The sequence below is a fragment of the Grus americana genome, chromosome 7, assembly GCF_028858705.1.
Source record: "Grus americana isolate bGruAme1 chromosome 7, bGruAme1.mat, whole genome shotgun sequence".
Classification (NCBI taxonomy): Eukaryota; Metazoa; Chordata; class Aves; order Gruiformes; family Gruidae; genus Grus; species Grus americana.
Window position 1 is genome coordinate 6,734,423 of NC_072858.1, and position 23,984 is coordinate 6,758,406.

The 23,984-nt window shown below is 43.1% G+C and overlaps 1 protein-coding gene across 2 annotated transcripts; it reads left to right on the top strand.

Annotated features, from left to right (window-relative positions):
• The first annotated feature begins 986 nt into the window (after nt 1–986).
• Nucleotides 987–22,463, top strand: RGS10 (regulator of G protein signaling 10). 2 transcript variants are annotated; one of them, XM_054832811.1, is made up of 5 exons: nt 987–1,161; nt 7,566–7,684; nt 9,162–9,248; nt 15,422–15,565; nt 19,085–22,463. In XM_054832811.1, the coding sequence occupies exons 1-5, from the start codon at nt 1,113–1,115 to the stop codon at nt 19,229–19,231; spliced, it is 546 nt and encodes a 181-aa protein (XP_054688786.1). In that variant the 5' UTR covers nt 987–1,112; the 3' UTR covers nt 19,232–22,463. The 2 variants fall into 2 exon arrangements, with proteins under 2 accessions (XP_054688786.1, XP_054688787.1); XM_054832812.1 differs by lacking the exon at nt 987–1,161 and adding an exon at nt 2,333–2,487.
• Nucleotides 22,464–23,984: the final 1,521 nt, after the last annotated feature.

A 23,984-nucleotide genomic window follows, 5' to 3' on the forward strand; every position in this document is an offset into this window, starting at 1 on the left:
AAAATATCCATACGTTTCAGTGAGATGGGGAGCCCATCCAAGTTCCCTCTGTGAACAGCACTAGTTATAAATGCATCACTGTGTGTGCAGGATGGGATTTGGCTTGGGTGGAAATAAAACAAGTGGTGTCTTGTCTGCTAGCGGTGATTTCTGTGACTTCTTAGGTACTGGTGCTATTTCCCACTCCTGCTGCTTCCCACTACCCTTGTCCTGTGCTTCCCAAATTAATTGCCTGTCAGTGACTTACAATTTTGTCAGAATTACACAAAGTTCTCACACTGGCTACATGCTGGATTTTTGATTAAATATTTTGGTAAAAAGTTATTTCTGAAAGTGAAAATACCTTTGTTGTAATTGTGCTTTTCCCGTTGAGCAATACTTGTTCTTCCATGTCTTGGAAGGGCAAAGGAGAAGAAATGGCACAAGAAACTTGGCACTTCTATTTTGGTAGGTTTTTGTTTCTTGCACCTGCTCAGCAAAGACTCGACGGTGGAGAGAGCTGCTGTGAAAGGAGCGGCCTGGGGAGTAGGAGGCTTGAGCCTGGGAAGACGAGATGGACGTGACTGGAAATAACGGTGCTGTGTGGGTGGGCAGGGAAGGGGGCTGAAAGTGGGGAAGGCTGCAAGAGCTGGGGGCACACAGCGCAGCGGCTTAGGTTGGGCAGGGGAAGGGTGCCGTTCTCCTCAGGCACTGCAGAGAGAGCGAAGACCCGCCATTGCCACGTTGCATTTGACGGTCCGTGTGCCTTAGGGCAGCGTGGAAATGCTGCTGCCGCCGCCGTCAGGCCGGGGCGCGGCGCGGAGGAGCTCTGTCTGCAGGCTGGGGGCACTGATAACACCGGGCCTCCTCTGCCGTGCCGGCCGCGCCGCTTCCCCAGCCCACCCCGGCCGGGCGCTGAGGCGGCCCCGCGGCGGGCGGACGCTGCCTCCCCCTCACGGCCGGTTGGCGGCGGGCAGGGCGCGGCCGCGGCGCCTGTCAGGGGGCGGGCGGCCGCGGGGGAGCGGAGCGGGCCGGGCCGGGGCGGCGTGGGGCGCCTCCCCGGAGGGGAGCGGGGAAGGCGCGGCCGCCCCCTCCGGCTCCGGGCAGCGCGGGGCCGTGCGGCCGCCCCCGAGATGTTTAACCGGGCCGTGAGCCGGCTCAGCAGGAAGCGCCCGCCGTCAGGTAAGGAGGTGGGGGCGGCCCCCGTCCCTCCGCGCGCGACCCCCGGCGCCGGCGGCAGCTGCCGCTGCCTGAGGAAATGCCGCCGGCAGGGGAAGGGCTGCACTTCTCTTTCCACCGAGCGTCGGGGAAGGAAAGCGCGGCCGAGCCCCCTCCCGGCGGCGGGGGGTGGTGAGCGGGGGCGCCTGGCCCGGAGCCGCTCTCCCGCCCTTTCGGCGGCCCGGCGCGGCCCGGGGGTTTCACAGGGCCGGGGCACAGCGGCCGAGGGGAGCCGAGCGACCCGCCCCCGGCAGCGCCTGTTGCTCGAGTCCGTTACCTGGGCCGCGCCGGCTCCTCCGCCCGGCTCCGTGGTACCCGCGTCCCGCCGGGCTGAGCGGGCTTAAACTCACCTCTTGGCGGTTCAGCTCGCTGTGGCCGCGTCCCTTGACTTTCACATCGCGTCCGGCGTGGCGTGGCTCTGCCCGGGCTTGTGCCAGCGCCGGGGGCTCTGGGGGTGACCCGCAGGGCAGAGCGGCTGTTTGCAGCCTGGCGGGGTGCGTTAACTGCCCGTGCCTGGGGAAGAAGCGCTGTTCTTCCCGCTCCAGCAGCTGCACGGAAGGGGGAACTGGATTCTGCTCGGGTTTATGCCTCATCAGCCAAAATTTTAATTGCGAACTGCTGCCTGTCGCTGTTACTGGTAGCGAGGCAATAGCCCGGAACATCGGAGCGTGATTGTTCAAGCTCTAAATTCACTTTGAAGAGTTTGCCTTTGGAGGGAGCGTCTTAAACTGGAATGGAAGTTGTCGAGGCGTAATAAATGTAGGACTTCACGGTTCCCCCTGCAGACAGGCGTTGTAACATGTTTGTGCTGTTACGGGGCATCTCGTGGCGCGGTATCTCTGATGCTGTAAGTCTGTCGATTCAAAGGAGGTGACATATATCACTGCTAAAACAATTGGGGTAAAAGCTGCAAACTCGGAATGCTAGAAAATAATTATATATTTTATAATGTGCAGCAAGAAGTTAAAATCTTTCTAAGAAAAGCCAAATGTGGTGTTTGACTAGAGGGTTTTGGTTTTGTTTTTTTTAAAGGATATATGTCTGGTGAACACTTCCAGAGATGCTACAAAAGCGGAACGTCCCTTTAGTTTCCTTCCTTATAGTTAAAAGTGGAATCCAGTAGCCATCTGTTGTTAGAGACGGTCAAAAAAGGATGTTGGTGCTCACGCTTTGAGTAACCAAACCATGCAAAGGACAGCCCTTCTGTAGTGAAAAGGTTTAAAATTCAGCTGCTGCTAGGAAAAAATTGTTGTGTGAGGATTCATCCAGTGGTGCTTGGATACATGGAAAGTAAGGGAATTTTCCCTTTTCAGCTGCTTGCTTGTGAAGTTTCCCACTGTTTCATAACCTTGGATTCATTAATTCCAGACTGGTGATTGTTGCTGGATAGGCATTCTGGTGACCGTAAGAAAAGACAAGGTATTCAGAGTACTCTTAAAGTAATAATAAAGGTTTGTGGCTTGCAGCTTTATGATCCGGGTGAAAAAAGGGAAAATGCAGGCGGTGTGATCAGAAGTTCTTCAAGAAGAAATCGAGAAGGCTTTTCTTAATGTTGTATGTTAATGTTAAAAATAGACAATAAGGAATAGAGTGTTTACACGGTGCTTTTGTCGTATCTACTGTTTCTGTGCCAGTTGTCTTTTGTTAAGGAGTTTGCATAAGGTGTGTGCGGGAAGGAGGCCGTTAGAATAGGTGTTTAGGTAAGGGATGCGTTCGACGGGATTCTGTGAAGGCTGTGAGCCTGTGCTGTTCGATACGGTGCCACACAGGCCACTCCATCGATGGTTTGATGCGACAGCAGCTTGGGAAGCCGTTGTAGCGCGTAGCCCTTCTGGAAGGCAGATGGGTTAGCATGTCTAGCGCAATTAGCTGTGTCTGAATCTCTAAAAGCTTGATGGGTTTCCACATTTTTTTGTGCTTGTCAAAAGCAAGGGCCAGAACTCTGAGTTCTGACCTGCAAAGTTGCATATTTTGATGTTATTGACACTTTTCTGTGGTTTCAGTCCAAGCTCCTCTTTGGAGAATGCAAATATTTGCCATTTTTTGATACCGCGCTTCAACTGACAATTAGTGTTACTAGTGCTGCGCTTACCGTTGTATCTGTCGCTTACAAAGAGTCTTTATCTGCAGTGGTGGTACTATTGTGTGATTGGGGAAAGCAGCTTCTATAAGATGCTTCTCCAAAATAATCCTCCGGCTAACGTAACTGCCTATTTGTGAGCTTAGTATAGGGTTCTTCTCTAAAATAACAATGCTGTTAAAATAAGCACTTGATCGTTTGCTGTGTTTGTAGAAGCAGCCGGCCTCTGCACATCACGCAAGCAGCTGTGTCGGTCGTGCTGTGGAAAGTTTGCTTCGGCAGAGGCTCTGCAACGGTGCTCTGCTGCGCCTGCTTTGCTGGCTTTCTCTGCCTCTTGGTTTTGAAGCCGTATAAAAGATGGCAAGCGCTCTCCTGTGACATTAAGAAACGCAATTAGCATATTTATAATCTGTTGTACATTCTGTGTGTTACTCTTACAGAAATATTGGTGGAATAACTGCGGTGTTGTAATAGCTTTGTGCCTCAAAAAAGCGATCTCCCAGTTTTCAGTAGCAGCAAATGTCTGCCTTCCTCATTTAAATTATCATACTAATGTATACGTTTTGGTTGTTAAACATTGTCATCTAGCTTGTTACTTCCAAGTGTATACTATGTAACTTTGTCACTAGATGATTTTGCACGGGAGAAAGTTATCTTTATAAATAGCAAACAGAGATAAAGAGGTTTCAGGAGGGTCATTCATGTAATTATGTATTACATTTATTGCAGTATTGCCTTCTGAAATGAATTGTTTCAGACTTTCATTAAATTGTACTTCAGTGGAAGTGTCATTTTTAAGGTAATTTAGTAACATGTTGTGAGATGTAGATTTGGGGATTAGCTGCTTGAGTCATTTGTGGGGAAAACCTCTTTCTATCTTTAAAAAAAAATCTAGAAATCACACCAGTGTGTGGAGTGGGAAGTTATGATCCTAATTGGGGGGGGGTAATTTTTGTATTAGAAAAAATGTTTGTGATGGCATATTTAATGGGATATAATAAAAATACTCAGCAGTTTCAATGTCCTCATAAAATTTCAGGGTGTTTCCTACTGTCACGCATCACGTGCAGCCTATTTACATTTGCACTGAAGGGGAATGTCAATGTTTTATGGCGGTTGCAAAGGAGCACTGAACACGGGGATTAATGGTACTCAGCCCGGAGCTTGAACAGTGCCATGCCCAGCGTGCAGCCCTGAGCCCCCCAGAGCTGTTGGCACGTTCCCTGGCGCGGCTTTGGCCCCTGCCAGCCGCATTGCCCCTGGCACGGCGGGCAGGGTGGTACCAACCAGGCGATGTCCCTGGCAGGCTGTTTGGATTCAGTGACTGTGCTTTGGGGGGCTGCTCAGGACAAGATCCTACCTGATGGCTGGATCCAGGGGTGTCCTCTGACCTCCTGAGTTTATTATGTACGGCCTGACTCCATCATGATGCTGTGGCTGGTGTCCCCTGTCTTGGTGTGGACTGGTCCTGGGAGCTGTAGTGCAGGCTGCTAGTGGCATCCGTGCCAGCTCGACAGAGCTCGCCTGCACCTGCGACATCCCATAGCTGCTGCTCTGGGGAACTCCCAGCTTGAATAAGTGAGGCAAGGGGTAAATGAAAGGGTTGCATTGTGTGAGCAGTGGGCAGGCAAGCGTCATCTCAGTGCCACGGTACTTTGGGGGCTGTGGGAGCTGGTTAAAAGGAAACAAACTGAGTAACAGAGTCCTGTACAACGAGGCTCAGCAGAATGGATGTTAGGAAGGAGTTGTGCAGATCCTCCCATCCAAACCAAAATTTGCTCTAAGGCTGGAGGAGGAGGTAGAAGGGGAACAAGGTCATAGGAGAGTCCAGGGTTTGGAGGGTGATGAAGAGAGCAGGAGGATGGAGTTGGGTTGTGCTGAGTAGGCTGGAAGTGAGAGGAAGCTGGGGCAAATGGTGGTCAGGGAGGACGCAGACAAAATGAGAGACCCGTGAAAGCAGCTGAGGGGAAACAGATCAGTGTGAAGTGGAAGCACTTGTTCTGGCCTTTGTCTGCTCACCAGAAACTTTTTGTAGGTTCTCAGAGTGCTGGGTCCACCCTGTATCGCATTGGCTTATTGAAATACATGCTTATTAAAGTCCACTTAAAATTTGGCTGGAAAAGAAACAGTAGAAATAAAATCCTACTCTTATATGTTCTGTGCTAATTCGTATATTAAATAAGAGAATGGCCTCGTTCTTCAGGCCATTAGCAGCTGTACACACAGAGCTGCCACCCTGCTTGCAGGTGAGAATGATCATAACAAAAGATTCAAGCTCCTCAGAAGTAATTGTGTTCTGCTCCAACGTACTTGGCTATTCCCACTTCAATCTCTCAGATTTTACTGAGATTAGATGCCCAGATACCTTGAGTCACGTTCCTAAAATAAATTTTGCAAGTGATAATCAAGAACCACATCCTTTTGCATGAGGGGAGGGGAAACTGAGGCACAGTTAAGTCGCTGTACTCTTGTGTCACGTATGAAGTCTGCAGGAGTGGTTTGGAGACAATCCTCAGGTTCGGGCTCTTTACCTTTAACTAGCAGACTGTGTGTTGGGGGGGGATTACTTTTCCTATACAGAGCTGTAGGTATCCTTGCTGCTTTGGAGACCAATCTGTCACAATCTTTACCCAAATTGGTTGTAATCTTGGATCTCGGAAGGTTTTGTGCAGGCGCAGCGTCATGCGTTCATTGTGTAAGAAATATCAGGTTGGTGCATCAGAGAGTGAGAGCAGGATGGGCGAAGGGGAGACAGGATTTACACATGAAAAATGTAGCCCGCAGTGACTATTTGCTCGATCATTTTAGATGCATTCCTTTCTTTTACGTCTGTATTTACTCGGGGCGTGAGTGTAGATCTCTCAGTATTAGGCAATGGGTATGGAATCCACGGCTCCAGAAAGTTTACCTCTTTTCCAGCTTTGTAATTCTCCTGTATAAAAGGAACACTCCTACCAAGGGAGAAGAGGAGATGCTCATTCATTTAAAACAGTGGTCCATCTCACTGTTAGAAAAACAAATAGACTCTACAGGTCCCTACCAACCAAAACTCAGTTGGCTTTGCTGTCGCGCCAGTATTTTGTAGGACTTTAACCTCAGCATTTATCATTCTAGCTACCAGCTGAAAAGCGCATCTGATAGTATAGCTCTGCATAGATAGTTTTTTGAGATACTTGCTGAGGTTTAGTTTCATGGTGGAGGAAGGGCTTTCTAACAGAGCGTAAGCAGAAGTTACTAAGGTCCATATTTCCAATAAGTTGGTAGGGAGAAACGAAGGGGTTATAGAAATAAATTGAAACTGTATGGATTGCAGTAAGAGTTTTGTGCACCTTTGCGGTGTGTAGTAACCTGAAGAGGAGCTCTTAGCCTGATTTCTCATGGCCTGCACTCCTGCTGTCTTCCCTGGGCATTTCGGGCGTGAGAGGAAAGGAGGCCAAGCAAGTGCTCTATGTCTGTTGTAGAGTTTTTCAGATCAGCAGTAACATTCCTGAAGTCTTCCCAAGTAATAGGTTTTCTGATGGATAGCCAGAAAACTTTCTTTTTTTTTTTTTTTTTGGCATCACCAGCCTTGGATGTAACATACTTGTCCCTGGGATAGAAAAATTCAAAAACGTACAGCATCTCTCTTATCTGTGAGAAGGCTGGCTGGCAGATAAGATGTGGCCACAGTTCAGTACACCTTATGGCAGCTGAATTTCAGTGGACTTGAAAGCAAACAGAAAAAACACCCAAATACCACTTGCCCGATAGCAGGTTGACTCAGCTGGAACGAGGCTCCTCTGCCAGCTGTCTTTTCTCCTGTTAGACTGGGTTAACCCATTGGACTTGTTCTCCTGCTAAACAAAGCATAATTTTTCTTTCTCTCTTTGCCTTTTCCCAACCTTCAGTGATGATTCTTTTCTTAAAAAATAAATTTCATGTGTGTGACTGACCAGGATTTGCGTTATAGAAGCCAATGTCGTTGACAGTGCCAGAACGAAAGGTAAATGGTCCTTTTACTACATAGGCTGCGGTCGTTGTGTTCCACATGCAAAAGGTGCTTGAACTCCTATAAAACAGTGACGGTGCCTGCTTCCATGCTCATGAATTATCTAACTGCAAGGCATTTTTACCTCCTTAGAGGCAAAGCAGAATTCAAATATGTGTGTGTGTTTATTTTCAAGTTTATGGTGTTCCCTTTACAGAGTGCAGCTGTAATCCGAGGGTGCAGAGGGCAATGGGGAAGAAATGCATGTGACATTCATTCATCGCTTCTAACGAAGATGGTGGTTTTCTCAATTTTTTCCAGAGATAAATGACAGCGAGGGTCACCCAAGCAGCAGCCACCAAACCTTGAAAGGAACCTCAAAATGGGCTACATCACTGGAGAACCTTCTTGAAGATCCAGAAGGAGTGAAACGATTTAGGGTTGCTATATTAATTATGGATACTTATATAAACCAAAATTAGGATTTAAAGCTGAATGAGTCTCAGCATAAATGGTGCAGCTATGCAAGTGCTGTAAGAACATAGGCATGCAACCTTCCAGCTACGTACCCTGAGCAGAGGTGGCAGAGTTGGAGCTGTGGCATTTACTGAGCTTCTGAGGTGGTGCCTTCTGCCCACTGCAGCTTGCTGTCCTAAGGCACATGGACTACTGCTGGTTGCATCTTTCTAATCGGATCTATCAGCTCTTGCAAGGATTAACAAGTTACCATTGGATAAACTACAGTCCTTGAGCCACTGATCTCTCTGGCCAAGCATTATTTATTGCTGAGGACTGATCCTGCACTCTCTATTCTCATACGTTGTCCTTACATAAGCAATGAGTAACCACTAACAGCTCTTGAGCCTGATAACTCTGTGTGGCTCTTACTCTGTGTTGTAGCAGCTATACTGAAAAGAATTCTCTTTAAGTTTACTACGAAGCGTGGGCTTGTACAGCTCAAAATGTACGCTTCAGGCTTACTTAAGTGAGGGTGGCAAGTTGGTTTTTTAAGGCCTTCTTGCCATATTAGCTGTAAGAATAGGAACTACCTACTTGACTGTGGGTTTGCCCTACTAATCGCTGAAAAAATGCCCTGGGATAAAACGATTTCCTGCCAGACTGGTTTGAAAAGTGATGTAAACTGGAATTACAAAACACTGTGATTTAGAATTCTTTAAAAAAAAAAAAAAAAAGTAATCTTGGTACTGTTTAAATTTTGGTGTTACTTTGTATTTTCTAACACTTGAAAGTGAAAACATGATCTCAGAGCTATAAATATTTCAGTCATTATTTTTTCTAAAGAAATTTAATGTACATTTTTTTCCCCATTTTAAACTATGCCTCACTTTTGGAGAAATGTCATTTGTTTAAACACTGTCTAGAGAACACAAATACATCTTCTGCTTTAGTTTACTTAAGTGAATTTATTGCCACTGATGACCATGTTTAGAAACATTTTTATTTGTAGAGATTTTACTCATTAAAAAATCAGAAGGATACTAGATGAGAATCTCAAGTGATCTGTGACTCATTTAAATAGTTCATTATAATCACCTGATAATGAATTAATGTATTTTTGGATTTCCCTTTGAGTAATGACTGTAAAATTGCTCGAGTTATTTAAGGGAGACTGAAGAAACTCTTCTTGTTAGTTACTGATATGCTCTGAGATTAAATGCAGCTCATCATTCTCCTGGAATGTGCTTTCAAAGTGCTGAATATATGATTGGTCATTCGTGTTTTGGTAGCGTGCAGATGCACTAATGCAGTGGTTCTGTTACACGGTATTATGTAAACTCTTACCATGGTGGAGCTACCCAAAGGCAGCTTCTAGTTTTAATAGCTAGAGTAGGAAGAGAGAAAAACAATTGAGAAATTGGATACTAATGTTTGTTTGCTTGCTTTGCTTTTCCCTAGGAATTTTTAAAGAAGGAATTTAGTGAGGAAAACGTTTTGTTCTGGCTAGCGTGTGAAGAATTTAAGAAAACACAGGGGAAAAAACAGGTATGTTTCCTAAATACATTTTACTTGTCAACAAAGTTTCTGTAGCAGAGCTGGAACTCGAATGTTTCTGTTGCATATCGTGCTTCATGCGAGTGCAAATATTTGAAGGAATTGCACTGAAATCAGGGTGGTGGAATTGTTTGGAAACAAAGCTGGTTCTATTTCAAATCAAAACAAAATGCTGAAATTGTCAAGTGTCCCATGTTTTGAAAACTCTGAACTTTTTGCTGTTGCTTGGGAATAGCAAAAGGTTTAATTCAGTGATGTTGCATCATCTTGCTTGAAAATACAAAGATGTTTCATTCAGGACTTTTTTAAAAAGCATAGCGGCTATTACATGAAAATATACACCATTATAGTATTTTAGTGGAACATAAAAATAACAAACAGCGCAAACAAAATGTTTTAAAAGACCAAAAATAAAAGTTTTGCCTTATCAAATTAGAAGTTACAAAACAAAAGAAATTGAGGGTCTATTTATACTTTTTTTGTTTAAATATTTATTCAAATTGATATATACCTGCAGAGCACTTTCATTTTCATGAAAGCTATATTTTTCTAGTAGAAAATATTCTATTGGAAATTTTTCAGCAAGCCACCTCCAGTAAGTTTTGAGTAACCTCAGAAATGTCAGGGAGTAGGAATCAGATGGGGGAACTGGGCTACTAGGGGTGTTATAAAGTGCAGGCGTAAGGGAGCTGTGTCTGGACTGCAGTATTCCTCTTTAAGGTCAGTCAGATATTGTCAGCTGAAACTATTTCCCAGCAGATTTTCAACAACAAACACCCCCCCAACCCCCCCCAACCTCCCCCCCCCCCCCGATTTTCAACAAAACATATTTTTGAGTGGGAAGTCTACTTTCTGTAAATATTCTCTATTTAGCACTGAAAAAGCATCCCCCTCAAAACAGTTTGCTTGTTTCAACTGTGAATATTTTTTGGTATTGATAAATCCATCAAATATACAAGAATAATAATTTTTGCAAGAAGAGGAAAATGTTCAATTTGACCGCAGACTTTGTCATAGCACTGTTTCAGCTTTGTGTGTTTAGCTGCATCCCTCCCCAATTACGGTCCACGTGCACAGATAGTCTTCAGAAAAGAACAGCTAATCAGGCTATTTTTCTGTAAGATGCAAGGCCTAAAGAGAAATAAATTAAACAGGATAAAAGAGGTGACTGTGCTAGATGCCACCACGATGGCAGCAGTATCCATAGCTGGGAGTTCTCCTCTCCCCTTGCCTGTAAGGGAGCGTTTCAGCTGCAGCCTGTCTGGGAAGCCACCTCCTGTCTGGGCGAGCGTGGTACTGTCAGTCCCACTGACCTGGCTCTGCTTTGGCACAAGCTGCAGATCTCGTTCTCATCAGTTTGTGACAAAGCATTTCCTCTCTTTTGTCCCCAAGTCATTTTTGTCTGGTATGTTCGACATGCTGGGCACAGTCCACAACCAAATGGGAAGAACCCTTTGCTTTGTACAGGGTAGATTTTTTTTCTTTGTACATCGTACGGTGTCCTTGCCAAGAGGTACATAGCCTTTTCTTGATACCCCTTGGACAGGAATCAAACTGCATGGTACAATGGAAATGAAAGTGGAAGATCCTTCTGTAAGCTCCCATGTTTTGCAATGGGACAATAATCATATTGCTAAATAATTTCCATCTTTTTAGCTATTTTAGGATTGTGCATGCTAGTACAGGAAAAGGTAAACTGATGTATAGAGATAGTAACAGTGAATTCTTGAATGAATTGCCAAATGAATAGACAGAGACTTAACTAGGTTCCATTTAGCTTAATTATTCAGTACCAATCATTACGCAGTATGGTCAAGCTGGACTAGTACTGCCAAAGCTGTTACAGCCAGCTAGAATAAATGTGCTTTAGAATGACACAGGCTCACAGTAAATTTTTATAGCTACTGCTTATGGATGGCTTTGTTTAGATAATTTACAAAGCTAGAAAAAGCAGTAAAAATAGAAATCTTTCCAGTGTTTATGATAGCGTGAAGCATGAATTTGTCTTCTGAAAGTGACTCCTGCAGAATTCGCTTTGTATCTATCTAATGTGAATGAACTATTCTGAAAACAACTTTTTACTTATTTTATAACCTGCTTCTCATTAAAACTGGTTTACCACAGAGTCTGGTTCATAGACACTTAGGCTTTGGGTCAGATAAGCTGATTTCAATTTAACCCGGATTGAATGGGATTTTTTTTCCCCTGTTTTTAAAGTGTAAGATAAACTTTTCATTACTTGACGTGAGAGTGTTAGTGTGGGGTTTTTCTTGGTCAGTTTAAACTTGCACAAAGGTCATCATTTCGTTAGTGGGTTAAACATCCATTGTGCCTAGTGTTATTGTCATCCCTTCTGTGTCAGCCTGGAGCAGTGTTTGGTTTTCTATAGGCTGGTACACCATTAGGGTGGTTGGCTCAGTAAATGTGCTGTCCTTCCCTCGCGTCCTTTCTGGTCTTCACAGGGAGATGCAGGTTCACCCTGCTCCTGCTTTCTGTTGTTTGCAAACTATATAACCATTATTGCCATTCTAAGAAAATATCCTGGGCCTTTCCCCAAGACTTACTAAATTTGGTTCAGCCGTTACTCTAACCACAGTCATGTGGGCTCTGCCTAGAAGCTGACTTATATCAAGCCAACACAGGCAGATCGTGCAAGATGTTGTGCAGATACATCTTTTCTGTCCCCTTCCTCTTGAATGTGAACCACTGGCAAGGAGAATCCAGGCTCTTGGCTGTTGTGTTGGCTCGAGACTAGTGGTGGAAACGCTTAGTCAGGCTAAAGCAGAAATGGGAGTTCAGACCAGACTGCTCCATGAGTTTGTGTTTGTTTTCCTGTTTGGGTGAGCTAACACAAAATGCATGCATGTTTCAGGGAGCAGGGGAGGTTTTCAGCATCTGCAGAGCTAGGCAGCAAGCAGACTACGTTATTGGCCTAGGCAGGTTTTAGATGGACTGGATTCAGTCTATCTTCTTGCGGCAGGAAAGCACAAATTCCTCCCCTCAGCTCAAGACACATCTCTGTAGTTAAAAAAAAAAAAAAGATATTCCTTTAAAATTGAAGTTAAAGTAGAAATGTAATTTTTAGCAAAGCTTGAGGAAGGAATTGGGTCAAGTCCACTTGTAGAGTGACTCCCACCCATGTGGTCTTCATCTTAGACACATATGTAATTATGGAAATAGGAGTGGTGAGGATAAGTCAATAAAATTTAACTTTAAATATTTTATTGGAGTTAGTCATATGCTGTTGCATTTGTGACTTAATGAAGTAAACAACATGTCCATTGTGCTACTTCCCAAGGTTTAAATTTTTCTTCTCTTGCAGCTGAGCTTTAAAAATACATTACAGATTGTAATAAATGCTTCAAACAACAGGGAATCTTTTCAGCTATTGCTGAAACCCACGAAAATACCCGCGTCAAGAAGTTTTGTAGAGAACAATTTCAGAACAGAATACACCTATTCAAGAGTTTCTTCTGTGACTTCCCATGGGGAATGTGGCAGTGGTTAAGCAGGACTGGGTAATGCTGCACAGCTGCTAACTGCTGGAGCCTGTTCTGATGAGCATCTGGGACTCCCATTCACCTCATTCGGGAACCACACATGCCTGAGAGCTGAATTTGACCTTAGGAAAGGAAGTGGGAAAGAATATTGTATCCACTTGAAATAGTGAGGGGGATTTCTGTAGACAGAACTTTGTACTCCAAATGGGAATTTGGCACGGATGCTGGGGTAAGCACACAGATGTAAGTGAAAAGTGCCAGAAATCCTTTAATAACCACCTGTGAACAAGATCCCAGTTTAAATGTTGTTTAAATTCCAGAGTAGAGTCCCCTGTGCTGAAGCATTAGTTTCAGGCTGACACAGAACAAAGAATGCCACCCACTGAATGGGGAACATCGCTGCCTCCTCCACCTGAACCCGGCGCTCTCTGACTGTCATTTGGGGGATGTATAAAGATACAGGCAGCTTTAACTGTACTTTTTTTTTTTAATTAATTGTTGTTAAACTGCTGCTCTACTACTGAAGCATAGATGTAGCATAAAAATTGTTCCATGTGCAGCAGAACCTGTAACAGTTAGCTGTGCATTTCCATATTTCCCCATTACTATAAAGTCAGGTCCCCTGTGTCTCTCCAACGCCCCCCTCTCCCTACCACAGCGCTTTCACTTCCTTCCTTTGTCACTCTTCCCCACAAAATCCAGAGATCCTCCCCGTTTCACCGACCTCCCACACAATCCTCTTGTTCCCCCATGTTCTTTAAACTTCCTCCCAGTACTTCTAGTTTTGTGTTTCCCCTCAAGCCTTCCTCTATTCTTTCTCTGCAGTGCCCAGCCTGCTCCTGTGTCCCTTGGGCAAGCAGCACCTCATGTTGTGGCTGACGTGGAGCTACGTGTGCGTTGATTAGCCAGCAGCTAAGTACCTGCTGGCAGTTTGAGTAGATCACTTTTGAACATATATGGCAGCTTTTCCCTTTGTGCATGTGCTGCTTTTTCTCTGCCTTTCCTTTCTTTTACCACTCTTATGTTGAATCGGTAGGAGGGTGATTATTTCTCAGTCCTTTGCCCCTCTCAATGTTTTTACCCTGCTGTCCAATTTCAACCGTATTTATCTGGGGAGGACTGACAGTGTCATCACTTATGCTTGTTGATGCAACACTAGCTAAAGGTGGATTTTATACTGTGTCTGTATTAGGGTGTTAACTTTGCCAGTTAAAGCAGTCACACCTCTGATCAGTTGGATTAATTGCTCATTTAGAACAGATGTGGCTGACCCACTCCTCCCTGATCTGTGAAAATGGAAAGATCGGAAATTGTTACAAACACTTCATTGTGATCTAATGCACCTGACACATGATGTTTTACCGACCAGATGAATAATCTGTTTTAAAAAGGAATAGTCCTGGAAAATGTGTGTCCCCTTCAGCAGTGAGAGAGTTAACTCTTTAGGCCTTGTGAATTGTCAGACACATGTAGCTTTTCTTCTAATTATCCCCAAATGTTGATTCTCAGTTGTAAAACATGAAAGAAATTCTGTGACTCCTTTATGGGCAAGAGTTTAAATGCTTCCTTCTTCAAGCCCACTTCCCATCAAAGACACGGCCCGTTAGTTGCTGCTGGTGTGGAGATGCAGTCGCTCATTAGATGTACAATGGGGAACACTGATGAGTCCCGTGGTTCGGGATCATACAGTGCCTGCTCCTGCACGGGCCTTTATTAAGTGTGCAGAATTCAGATTGCAGCGGGGAGGCTGTCCTCCTGCCTGGCTTGGCTCTCTTCTCCCCCACTGGCTTTCTCTTAGCCTACCTTGTGGTCAAGGGGGAGCTTGCATTGAATTTCAGGGGGCTGTGGCCACTCATTTACTGCTTTGAAGCTTAAAGAGGCAAGGTAGGGTCAAAATGTTATCGCTGTTACTGATTTATCAAGAGAAGACCACTGAAATAGGATTGCTGAAATCAAGGCAAACACTAATAAACTGCTTTATGCAAGTCACACCTACCCTTATTTATCAGCTGTCAGAGGCTCTTGAGAGTCTTATCTTTACCATTGGCCAAAAAAGTACTTGTTGGGGTTTTTTTAATCATGTAGCCAGTGTTGCATGTGAGCTGCCCTGAGGTAAAAATGTAGTTATAACAAAGGATGTAGTATGACAAGGTTATCTAGCAGTAGCATGGATTATACACTAATTTTGCTTAGTTTTGCCTTGCAGTAAGATTAAGTTTCCACAGTGCTTTTTCTCCTCTGGGTTCCTTGTGCTTGCTGGTTATCTTTTAGTAAAAATAGTCTTCTAAATATTGAATAAAAGGCCTAGTTGATGATGCTGAGCAGTTCTACACTGGATTATCAGATTCAAACATCACAACCTGCTGTTTAACCTAATGTCGCATACTGGTAGCTTCCACTAATGTCAGTGCAGGAGCTGGCCTGCAGAGATGTTTTTCGTCCAGTACAAATGAATAATCACGAATAAGATAATCTATGTATTTTTGGGTTGTACGAGGTTTCTTTTTTTTTGTTACGAGGTTTCTTTTTTTTTAATTCAGACTGTTTTGGTTTTAAGATACGAACTTCAAGAAGCCACCCAGAGCAGGCTCCAATAAAACATTAACAAATATAGAGGATATTCCCACAGCAAATAATTCTTTAAATAAATATGTCCTTTTGCAGATGCAAGAAAAAGCTAAAGAAATTTACATGACCTTCCTGTCCAGCAAAGCTTCCTCCCAAGTCAATGTTGAAGGGCAGTCCCGTTTGAGCGAGACCATTTTGGAGACACCTCACCCTCTCATGTTTCAGAAGCTCCAGGATCAGGTAAAGTTATTTTCTTCAAGAACAGAGTTTCTTTAGTTTTTGTCTGCTTTTAAGGGACTCTGCTTTCTAAGCACAAGCTAGCGTAGGAAAGCAGAGAATCTGCCTACTGCTACCTGCGGCATGAATTGAATAGGTAGGCATGGAGCTGGGTTGCTTCCACATTGGGGATCTTAACGCAGCCGCTCTGCGGGTGGATGCACCATACCCCGCGGTCTTGGCCCCATCTAGCTAGGGCCAATTAGTTAAGAGACTCAGCGCAACCATGCTGATTCCAGTTCAGGACTTTCCTGGAAAATTGGATGAAGTTTTCTCCTGGGTTCCTGTGCCAGTAGTTGAGAATCACCCATCTGACTAACTTTGTGCCTACGTTTTCCTGTGTATTCACTTGTGCTGAGTCATTGCTGGTGTTTGTTTCCGTAGTTGCCACTGGTTTCCTTGAGAGCTTAAGATTCTTCACTTTGCTTTGTTTTGGTATTTATATTGATATGAATATAATGTAATTTCCTGAAAAGCCTCCTCTTCTGTAACACACAAAACTTAAAGAAGGATTTAGTATCTGTTTTGCCTTTTCCTGTAGATTTTGAGAGGTCTGGTAGAAATTAGGTGATGTTTTCCAGACACGTCTTTTGGTGGTAAATTTTCTTGATATTTAGCTTATTTTAAAGCATAAGTTATGAAGTGAGTCATTCTTATCTGCAGCTCTCCAGCACTTGCAGTCTGTACTATTTTTAATTTCTGTACCGTCCTCAGGACTACCTGTATTTTCCATTTGGCTCTTTTGTGGAGAAACAGCATACTGATTCAAATAATGTTTTCAACCCATTTCACATCAGGTACTGAATACGTTAGTTGGGCACTGGCAGGGTCAGTTGAAGTGGTCTGAGGAGCAAAGGGTCTGCTGTCTTCCAAGCAGGTTCCAAGTCATTAGCAGTAGAAATGTCTGAGCCCCAATTTCCATATGAAGAAGCAAAGTTTTTCATGGAAGAACTTCTGACTTGGGGGAAGGGAAGGAAAATGTTCTGGTAAATCTAAGCACTGCAGTTCAGGGTGGGTGATGATGAGAGCGAAGCTGGAAAGACTACTGCAGTTAAAATGTTTTGTAGTTTTACAAATGAGCATGCACATGAACAGCCAGGGATTAGTAATACCTGAACCGGAAATGTGCTAGACCAGTGGTAGAAGAATCCCACTAGTGTGGGAAGAAAGTCTGTGAACTTTTAAAACCAAATGCAGAGCATCGTTGCAGGTTTCTTCTTCTTGAAGCTTCTGTTTATTGCTGTTAGATAATAGTTTGGGAAGAGTTATGGTCTTCTCTAGTTTTCAATCCTTATAAAGTTATGAAGAGTGGTATAATTTGTTCTCTAAAGAACAGTATTAACTACTGTTGGCACCGTGTGTCTGAAGTATGAAAAGGCAGAGCTTGAAAGCCACAGTCTGGTCTAGAGCATAACTGGCAACTAGCACTCCAGTTCTCCAGAAGGCTACTGATTTAAGTGGGGCTAGCTGTGGGGTGTGGTGGTGTGCTCATGGGATGCCTTAAGTAGCTTGGAGGCAGTTGTCTGTCCTGAATGAAGTGGTGTTAGAGTGGTTCAGAGAAATCTGTAGATTTCAAAATACTTATGGGGTAACTGTTCCTGCTCCATGAAGGCAACAAGAGGAGGGGAGGGACAAAGAGAATTCTGCTTTTGCACATGATGGTGAAATCTGTTCTGTGCATTTGGCTGACCGAACTCCAGAAGATTTTGATCTTAGAGTGGTCTTTCTCTCTGGGAGATGCTTTAAATGATACCAGGAACAAGAGGCGTCTAAGTTCTTAACACCGACTTATGATGTTTTAACAGGCAATGTCTTCCTTACAGCTTTTTTTCCCTTGAGGTAGTTGGATAAATTTAATTATATTGTAGTTAGCCAACACCAGGAAGTGTAATTTGACTTTGCTTAACTGCATTGATTTGGGTCTACATCGAGAGGGTGTTTTGGGAGTTTTAGTCTTCCAATATGTAGCTTATAAAGCAAGATTTCCAGTCTTTTAAACATGCACTTAAATATTTAAATATGTAAACAAACAGTGGTTAGTAAAATGCTTCATGTAATTTATCTGCAAGGGGGGTATTTCAGCAATCACACAGACAGGAACAGTCAAGTTTTGTGTGCTTGCCTCTGTCCAGGTTCCTTGAGGATGTGAAATGAAAGAGCAGTTTGAGACTTTTTTAAATTTTTTTTTTTCCCTATCGAACAGTTGTATTACCTAGTTGTACTATCAGTTAGAAATGAGGCCCATAAAAATAAAGCTCCAGTTATCCACACACGCAGGTGAGAATCCAGAAATTCCTCTTGGAAATTTAGTTACTCTGAGTACCATAAAATGTAATCGGTCATGAAACATGGCTCAGAGAGGCTCTGCCAGTGAAATAATAGGCAGAGCATGATCTAGGCTTTGGTTTTGCCTCAATTATACTTTGGAGGTTTACCATTTTCCTTCCCCTCTGTTTCCAGACCAAGGAAAATATAGTCCTGACCTTAACACCTGAACAGATTCCAGGCTCCTCTCCCAAACCCTTTTGTTTTCAGAAAATGCCAAATGAGTTCTAACTTTTTTGTCTGAAATGGGTATAAATAGAAGAGAAAGCAGTTGTGTTGAGGGATGAGCCTAAACTCTAGCCCTGGGAGAGAAAATCTGTACTCGATGCTGACTTTGTGCTGCCGTGCTGGCTGCATGCTGGCTGTGGGAGTAAGGGCAGATCTGGGGCTAGTAAAAAGTGTGGTGGCACAAGTTTAATCCATCATCAATTTTAAACCACACTTACTGGCAAATTCCATCTGTACCAGATCACCTTTTTGTGCCGGGTACCTGCAACATTTCTGATCTAACCTAAGACTCGTCATGGCATTCTGTTGTGTAGTAATCCAAAAAGGATAGGAGGATTGGCATAAGCTTAAGAAACATTGGTTAAACCAGTTGTTTCAGTCTAGATTCAGTTTGCAGTTTCATTATTTGTGTAAACTATTTAGAGGCTTTTCTTACTTATCCAGTACTCTGTATGTATAATGAGCTATTCTGTAATGTTCAAGAGTAACTGCAGTCAGAAAGGTGCCTAAAAGGTGCCTGTTTTTCTTCAGCTCTGCTTCATCCCTCTGAGTACCTTCCTACTACTGCCAGGACACCCTTTACTCCTGGGGGGGGACCAGGTAACGTCCTGGCTTGTCAGTTATTGGATCATCAGCTGTAAAATCCTACCTAGTGACCATGGCATGTGACCTCCTGCTTTTCAGTATGAGCTTTTCACAGTTGGCTGTTGTGAAAACCATAATCTGATTCTTACACTAATACAGACATGATTGCAAAACAGTGACTGTGAACCTACAATACTGTTTGCTACATGCAGCCCCTTTTGAGAGTTTGAAGTGGGTTTAATGACATGCTTTTTAGTACTAACAGAACAAAAATACATTTGAATTCATATACTGTCCTTCTCATTGAAATCTAGTAATTGTTTTTGTATTTTCCCCCCTTACCAGATATTCAATCTCATGAAATATGACAGCTACAGCCGCTTCTTAAAGTCAGACATATTCCTAAACCATAAGAAGTCCGAGGAGCAAGAAGAGAATTCACCAGAGGCTCAGACTGCAGCTAAAAGAGCATCAAGAATTTACAACACATGATACAATGAATCTCTTCAGGAGAGGCAAATACAATAACTAAATTACACTCAGGAACAGTCTAGGTTTATAGCAGTTGCATTTAGGGCTTGAAGAGCTCAAAACCTTTTTAGGAAATACTTACCGTCTTAATTGCTTGAATGACTAATTGTTTTTGCATGATAGCGAATAACCAAGCACCCATGGAAAGACTGTTTCCTAGCTAAAAAGGCTGAGATATTCCTCCATAGCATGAATTGCATTTCATATTTCACAAGTTAAAATGCTTTAAATTTTTGTATTTTCTTTTGTGAGGCATCATGATGATGAGAAATGGGAGGTAGGGTGGTTGCGTTTTTATTTTTGCCTTGTAACTTTTATTTGTGACTCGTTTTTACATCCTGAATTGCTGGGAGAAGCTATTGAGGAGTACTTTTTTTGTTACTTTGTGGGTGACTCATTCATAGAAAACTTCATCATGAAGGGACTGCATCTTTCAGGGTTAAGTTCAATAGAATCCAATCCCTTCCTATGTAACTTTGTTCTTTCAAGGTGGTATCTGTTTTGCTTTGCCTGTATTGCTGATTCAGAACACTTCTCTCATCATGATTTTCATGTCTGTATTTCTTAAATTTCCCCCATTGTTTTTTGCAGTAGACAATCACCTTCTTCAGAGGATGGAATAACATGTATTCCCTTGGGAACAAAAGCTGTAAGATAGAATCTCTGAAGAACTCTGAACAGCCATTAGGAAACCTGACAGTTAATATCCCATTCTGGGCATGCTGGTTTCAGGAAAAGGCACGCTGGTTTCAGGAAAAGGCACACTGATTTCAGCAAAGCTTGCCCGGGGCATGTCCTGCATGTCAGCGTAACATCAGTGTCAGATGCTGGTATTGGGAAGCATCTGGTCTCTCCTAGGTCTCCTGAGCAATCCCGCTCTGTGCGGCAAGAATACTTTGGCAAAGGACTAACCAAGAAAGTCTGGCTTTGTTTTACTAAAGGCTTTCTACTAAATTCATCCTGCCTAATTTTGTTTGCCCCAGAGAAATATTTCAGGGTATTCTAACAGTAACTTTCGATAGCTGCAATGGAGCAGGGGGTTGACGTTGTGGTTTAGCTGTTCTCACATCAAGCTTGAGAGGAAGGGGAATTTATTTCTGCCCAGAGCAATCAGAGATGAAATGTCAGGGTGGTAAAGGAAGACACTCCCAATGAGCCTTCTGTATTGTCCTGGGACTGTGTCAGAGCTGCAGAGCACGTTTTGGCATACGATTTTTTCATGTCTTCATATATGTTTTACTTAAATCACTGCAGTGTTACTAAATTGCAGTTTAAGTTGGGAAAGCATATTAGCTATGCGCTCTATTTACAAGCTTAGCAGTGGGTAGTCTAGCTGTTTCACATTCTCTCATTATTTACTCTTTCATTTTTTGCACTGCTTTTCTTGGACTTTTGTTTATGTGCTGGCTAATCTAAATGCACAGTTAGGTTTTGATCGGTTTACAGTTCTTTTTTGTTGGAAAGTCCAGATATGTATACGTTACTGTCGCTATCAACATTTTAAAACTAAGTCTAGATTGTAATTTTTGAGGATGCAAACTCACTTGGTAGAGTTGATTATTTCTTTTAACTCTGAGCCACTCTTGCAGGTACTGTGTAAAGAAAATTGTTTCCATGGGCTCTTCCCTAGTTAGATACAGAGCGGGAATGGGAGTTCCGATTCTTCCCCCAGAGCTAAATGGCCTGTTCATTTTTAGGAAGTCAAAGAAGAGGTCAGTGCCTCCGTATGCATGTTTAAGATGTAATTCTTATGCACTGAGTTCATTTTCCTTTTATCCTCTCAAAAGATTTAACAGTGAAGTCATAATCATGTTTCAGGCACCTTCAGTGGTATTTGACCTCACGCTTAACTTGTATTTCAATGTTTTGCTGAATAGGAATGAAGTAAGCATGTGCATGAATCCTTTTGTTGTGATGTGGCCTGAGAAACAGGACCATCCCGTTCTGGACTTGCCAACTACTTGCAGTCTCAGGATTACCTCTTTTGAAAATTCACTGCAATAACAAACTCTTAACGCCTGCCACAGCAGAGGATGGAACTTCTGATACCGTTGAAGTCCTTGGGAGTGGGCAGCTTAAACACATTTAGGAGTTGGGGTTTGTCTCTTCCCAGTAATTGCAGCAGAAGTCTTAGTGATACAGAAAAATGCAGGATGAGGACCTTCATGGGAAAAATGCAGAATGAGCTCTTACCACATTCATCACATGGATGCACAGTAGATCCATTTTTAATCATATTGATTTTAAAAATGCATGAGTAAGGGAGGAGAGTCTTTGACTATCGTGTTTTAAAATAATAATAATAATAAAAATAAAACCAGAAGCTGTCTGGACAACGGTAGGGCATTAAAGAGACAAAATACTCATTTGTAGCTGCTCATAAACAACATTTTCCTTGGCAATATGCTCCCTATCAGGTACTGTATTATTTGCTTGTTAAGAGCAAATGCCCCACAGGAGTAGACACAAAGGTGCTTTACACTACTACCAACCAAAAGTTACTCAAATGGAAATGTATTTTTTAGCAGCATCTCAATGCCTGTGATGTTTCTCAGATAATATACCTAAATCCACAAAATTCTTAATCTTTGAATCGCTCTTTTGCCTCAGCAGTTAAAAGTTCATTGCCCCATTGGCTGTCTTATTTGCAGTGTTTGGTTTTGGTTTGTTTTTTAGAAGAAAAGCAACAACCAGACTTGCACGGAGCAGGAGTCAAAGCTTTTTTTTTTGATCCATTAGATTGTCTGTATTTTCCAGTGAAAGAGCAATCGAAGTAAAACCGTGCAAGCAGATACCTGTAATTGCAGCATGTGTATATGCGGAGAAAGGTTATTTTGCTTCTGTTGATATTATTACTGATCAAACTTATTTGTGAAATATATGACATTTTCTCTATGTGGCACAGAACAAATTGCACAGACAAACAAAGAACTGAGTTTCCCTATAAGTAAATCCTCCGTTCCAGGAACAACTGTAAAGATTGCATCGAACCTCAGGCTGTAAGTGGGTACTCGGAGTTGCTTTATGTAGAGATTAAAGATAGGATCTGCTCCTTTTCATAGAACTTACACTGAAGGTATAAGCACAAAAAGCAAGCAAGAGAAGTTTCATGCCTGATTGATTGCATGCCTTAAACTCTACCCTATTGTGTTTTTCTTAGCTAAAAATTAAAATATTCTACAAATACACCCAATCCGTGTGCTGACAGTTGTTTTATGTTTTGAATCCCATTTTCTGCTTTCAGTCCCTGTTAACATAGTTGTCTACATTCTGACACAGGATGTTTTTCTCTTAGAAGATGGGGTGACACAGTGGGTTTCACTTCTGAGTAAGCCATTGGCTGAACAAATTGCAGAAAGTCACTTGAACAGCAGAAGATGCTGCTTGTACCTCCTTCATCTCCTGTTTCTTTGTTCCCGTTGCATTTCCTTCATCGTGCCTGCTTCAAGTTGCTAACTCACCGATGTGGAGAAAGGTGGGTTTGAAAACCCTAGGGAGGGAGAGAAAAAGATTTGAATATTCAGGTTCACTGGATAACAGTTCAGAGCGTGCTTATGTTTTTACTGAAGATTCAGATTGATTTTAAGTGGGTAGCATTTGCTTCTGGCCTAAAAATAATTAGGTCTCATGCAGAGAGAGGACCATATTGTTCTCTGATTCTGTGACTGTGGTTCAAAGGGATATATTCCCCCTTTTATAAGTTGTTTGTTTATAACTGTTTTCATCCTAAAACAGAGCAGCAAGTCTTACAAAGTCACCCCGTTTTGCCAAATATCTGCCCCCTGACACACCAGAATGATTGTTTATGTGATGGCGTTCATGTCCCTGTCCTCTTGTTTTAAATCCAGCACAGCTAATGTCCAAGGGCTCTTCTGGCAGAGCCACAGTTAAAATCAAACTGTGGGGCATCCTTTATCCAGTGAGTTCTGATCACTCCAATTTAGGAGCTTTATTATAACGAAGTGCAAGATGCTTTTCATCAGTGCTACTACTCGTATCTTGGCTGATGAGAGCAGCAAATCCATTTCAGTCAGGAGTTACAAAGCACCCGATACTAAAGGCTTAGGGTGGTGGGGGAAGAAATAGGGAAAGGCATTTTATGGAATGTGGTTGCTCTCCGGGTAAATAAGTGATAGCCAAATTTAACAGCACCCTCTCCTGGTTCTCGGCAGAATAACGTGTAGGGATACTGAGTTTGGAGTAAGGCTGCAAATACAAGAAGGTCACAGCTGCTTCTTTCCTCAAATGTGACGGACTTGGTGAACTTTCTGTAGGCAATAAATGCAGCTAAGTTAAAATACTGCACTGAAATACTAAAATGGCTGTTTTTCATTACAGGCAGTTGGTGTGGCTTTGATCAAAACTTAATCAAAACTCGAGGGGATCACTGTATAAGCGAACTGATTCAAATTGCTTTGAAAGCTGCCATTATAGAGCAGATAATGCTCTCCACCTCCTGAGCGTACTTCATGCTGCCAAACGTCAGGAAAGGGCCAGCAGTTGTGCCTTCTCCCTCTCCTCTTCCTGCCTTGGGCTGTGCTCGTTTGAATCGCCCCAAGACGGGACATTTCCCGAAGGGAACGGTGACCAGCATGCTGAGTGTTGTAGCCCAGGCTGGGGAACAGATGCTGTTACACACGTTTCCACCGTACTGTTTTATTGCTTTAGCTTTTCTAGAGGTGACGTACCCAAAGTCAAGTATATTGCCCCTCTG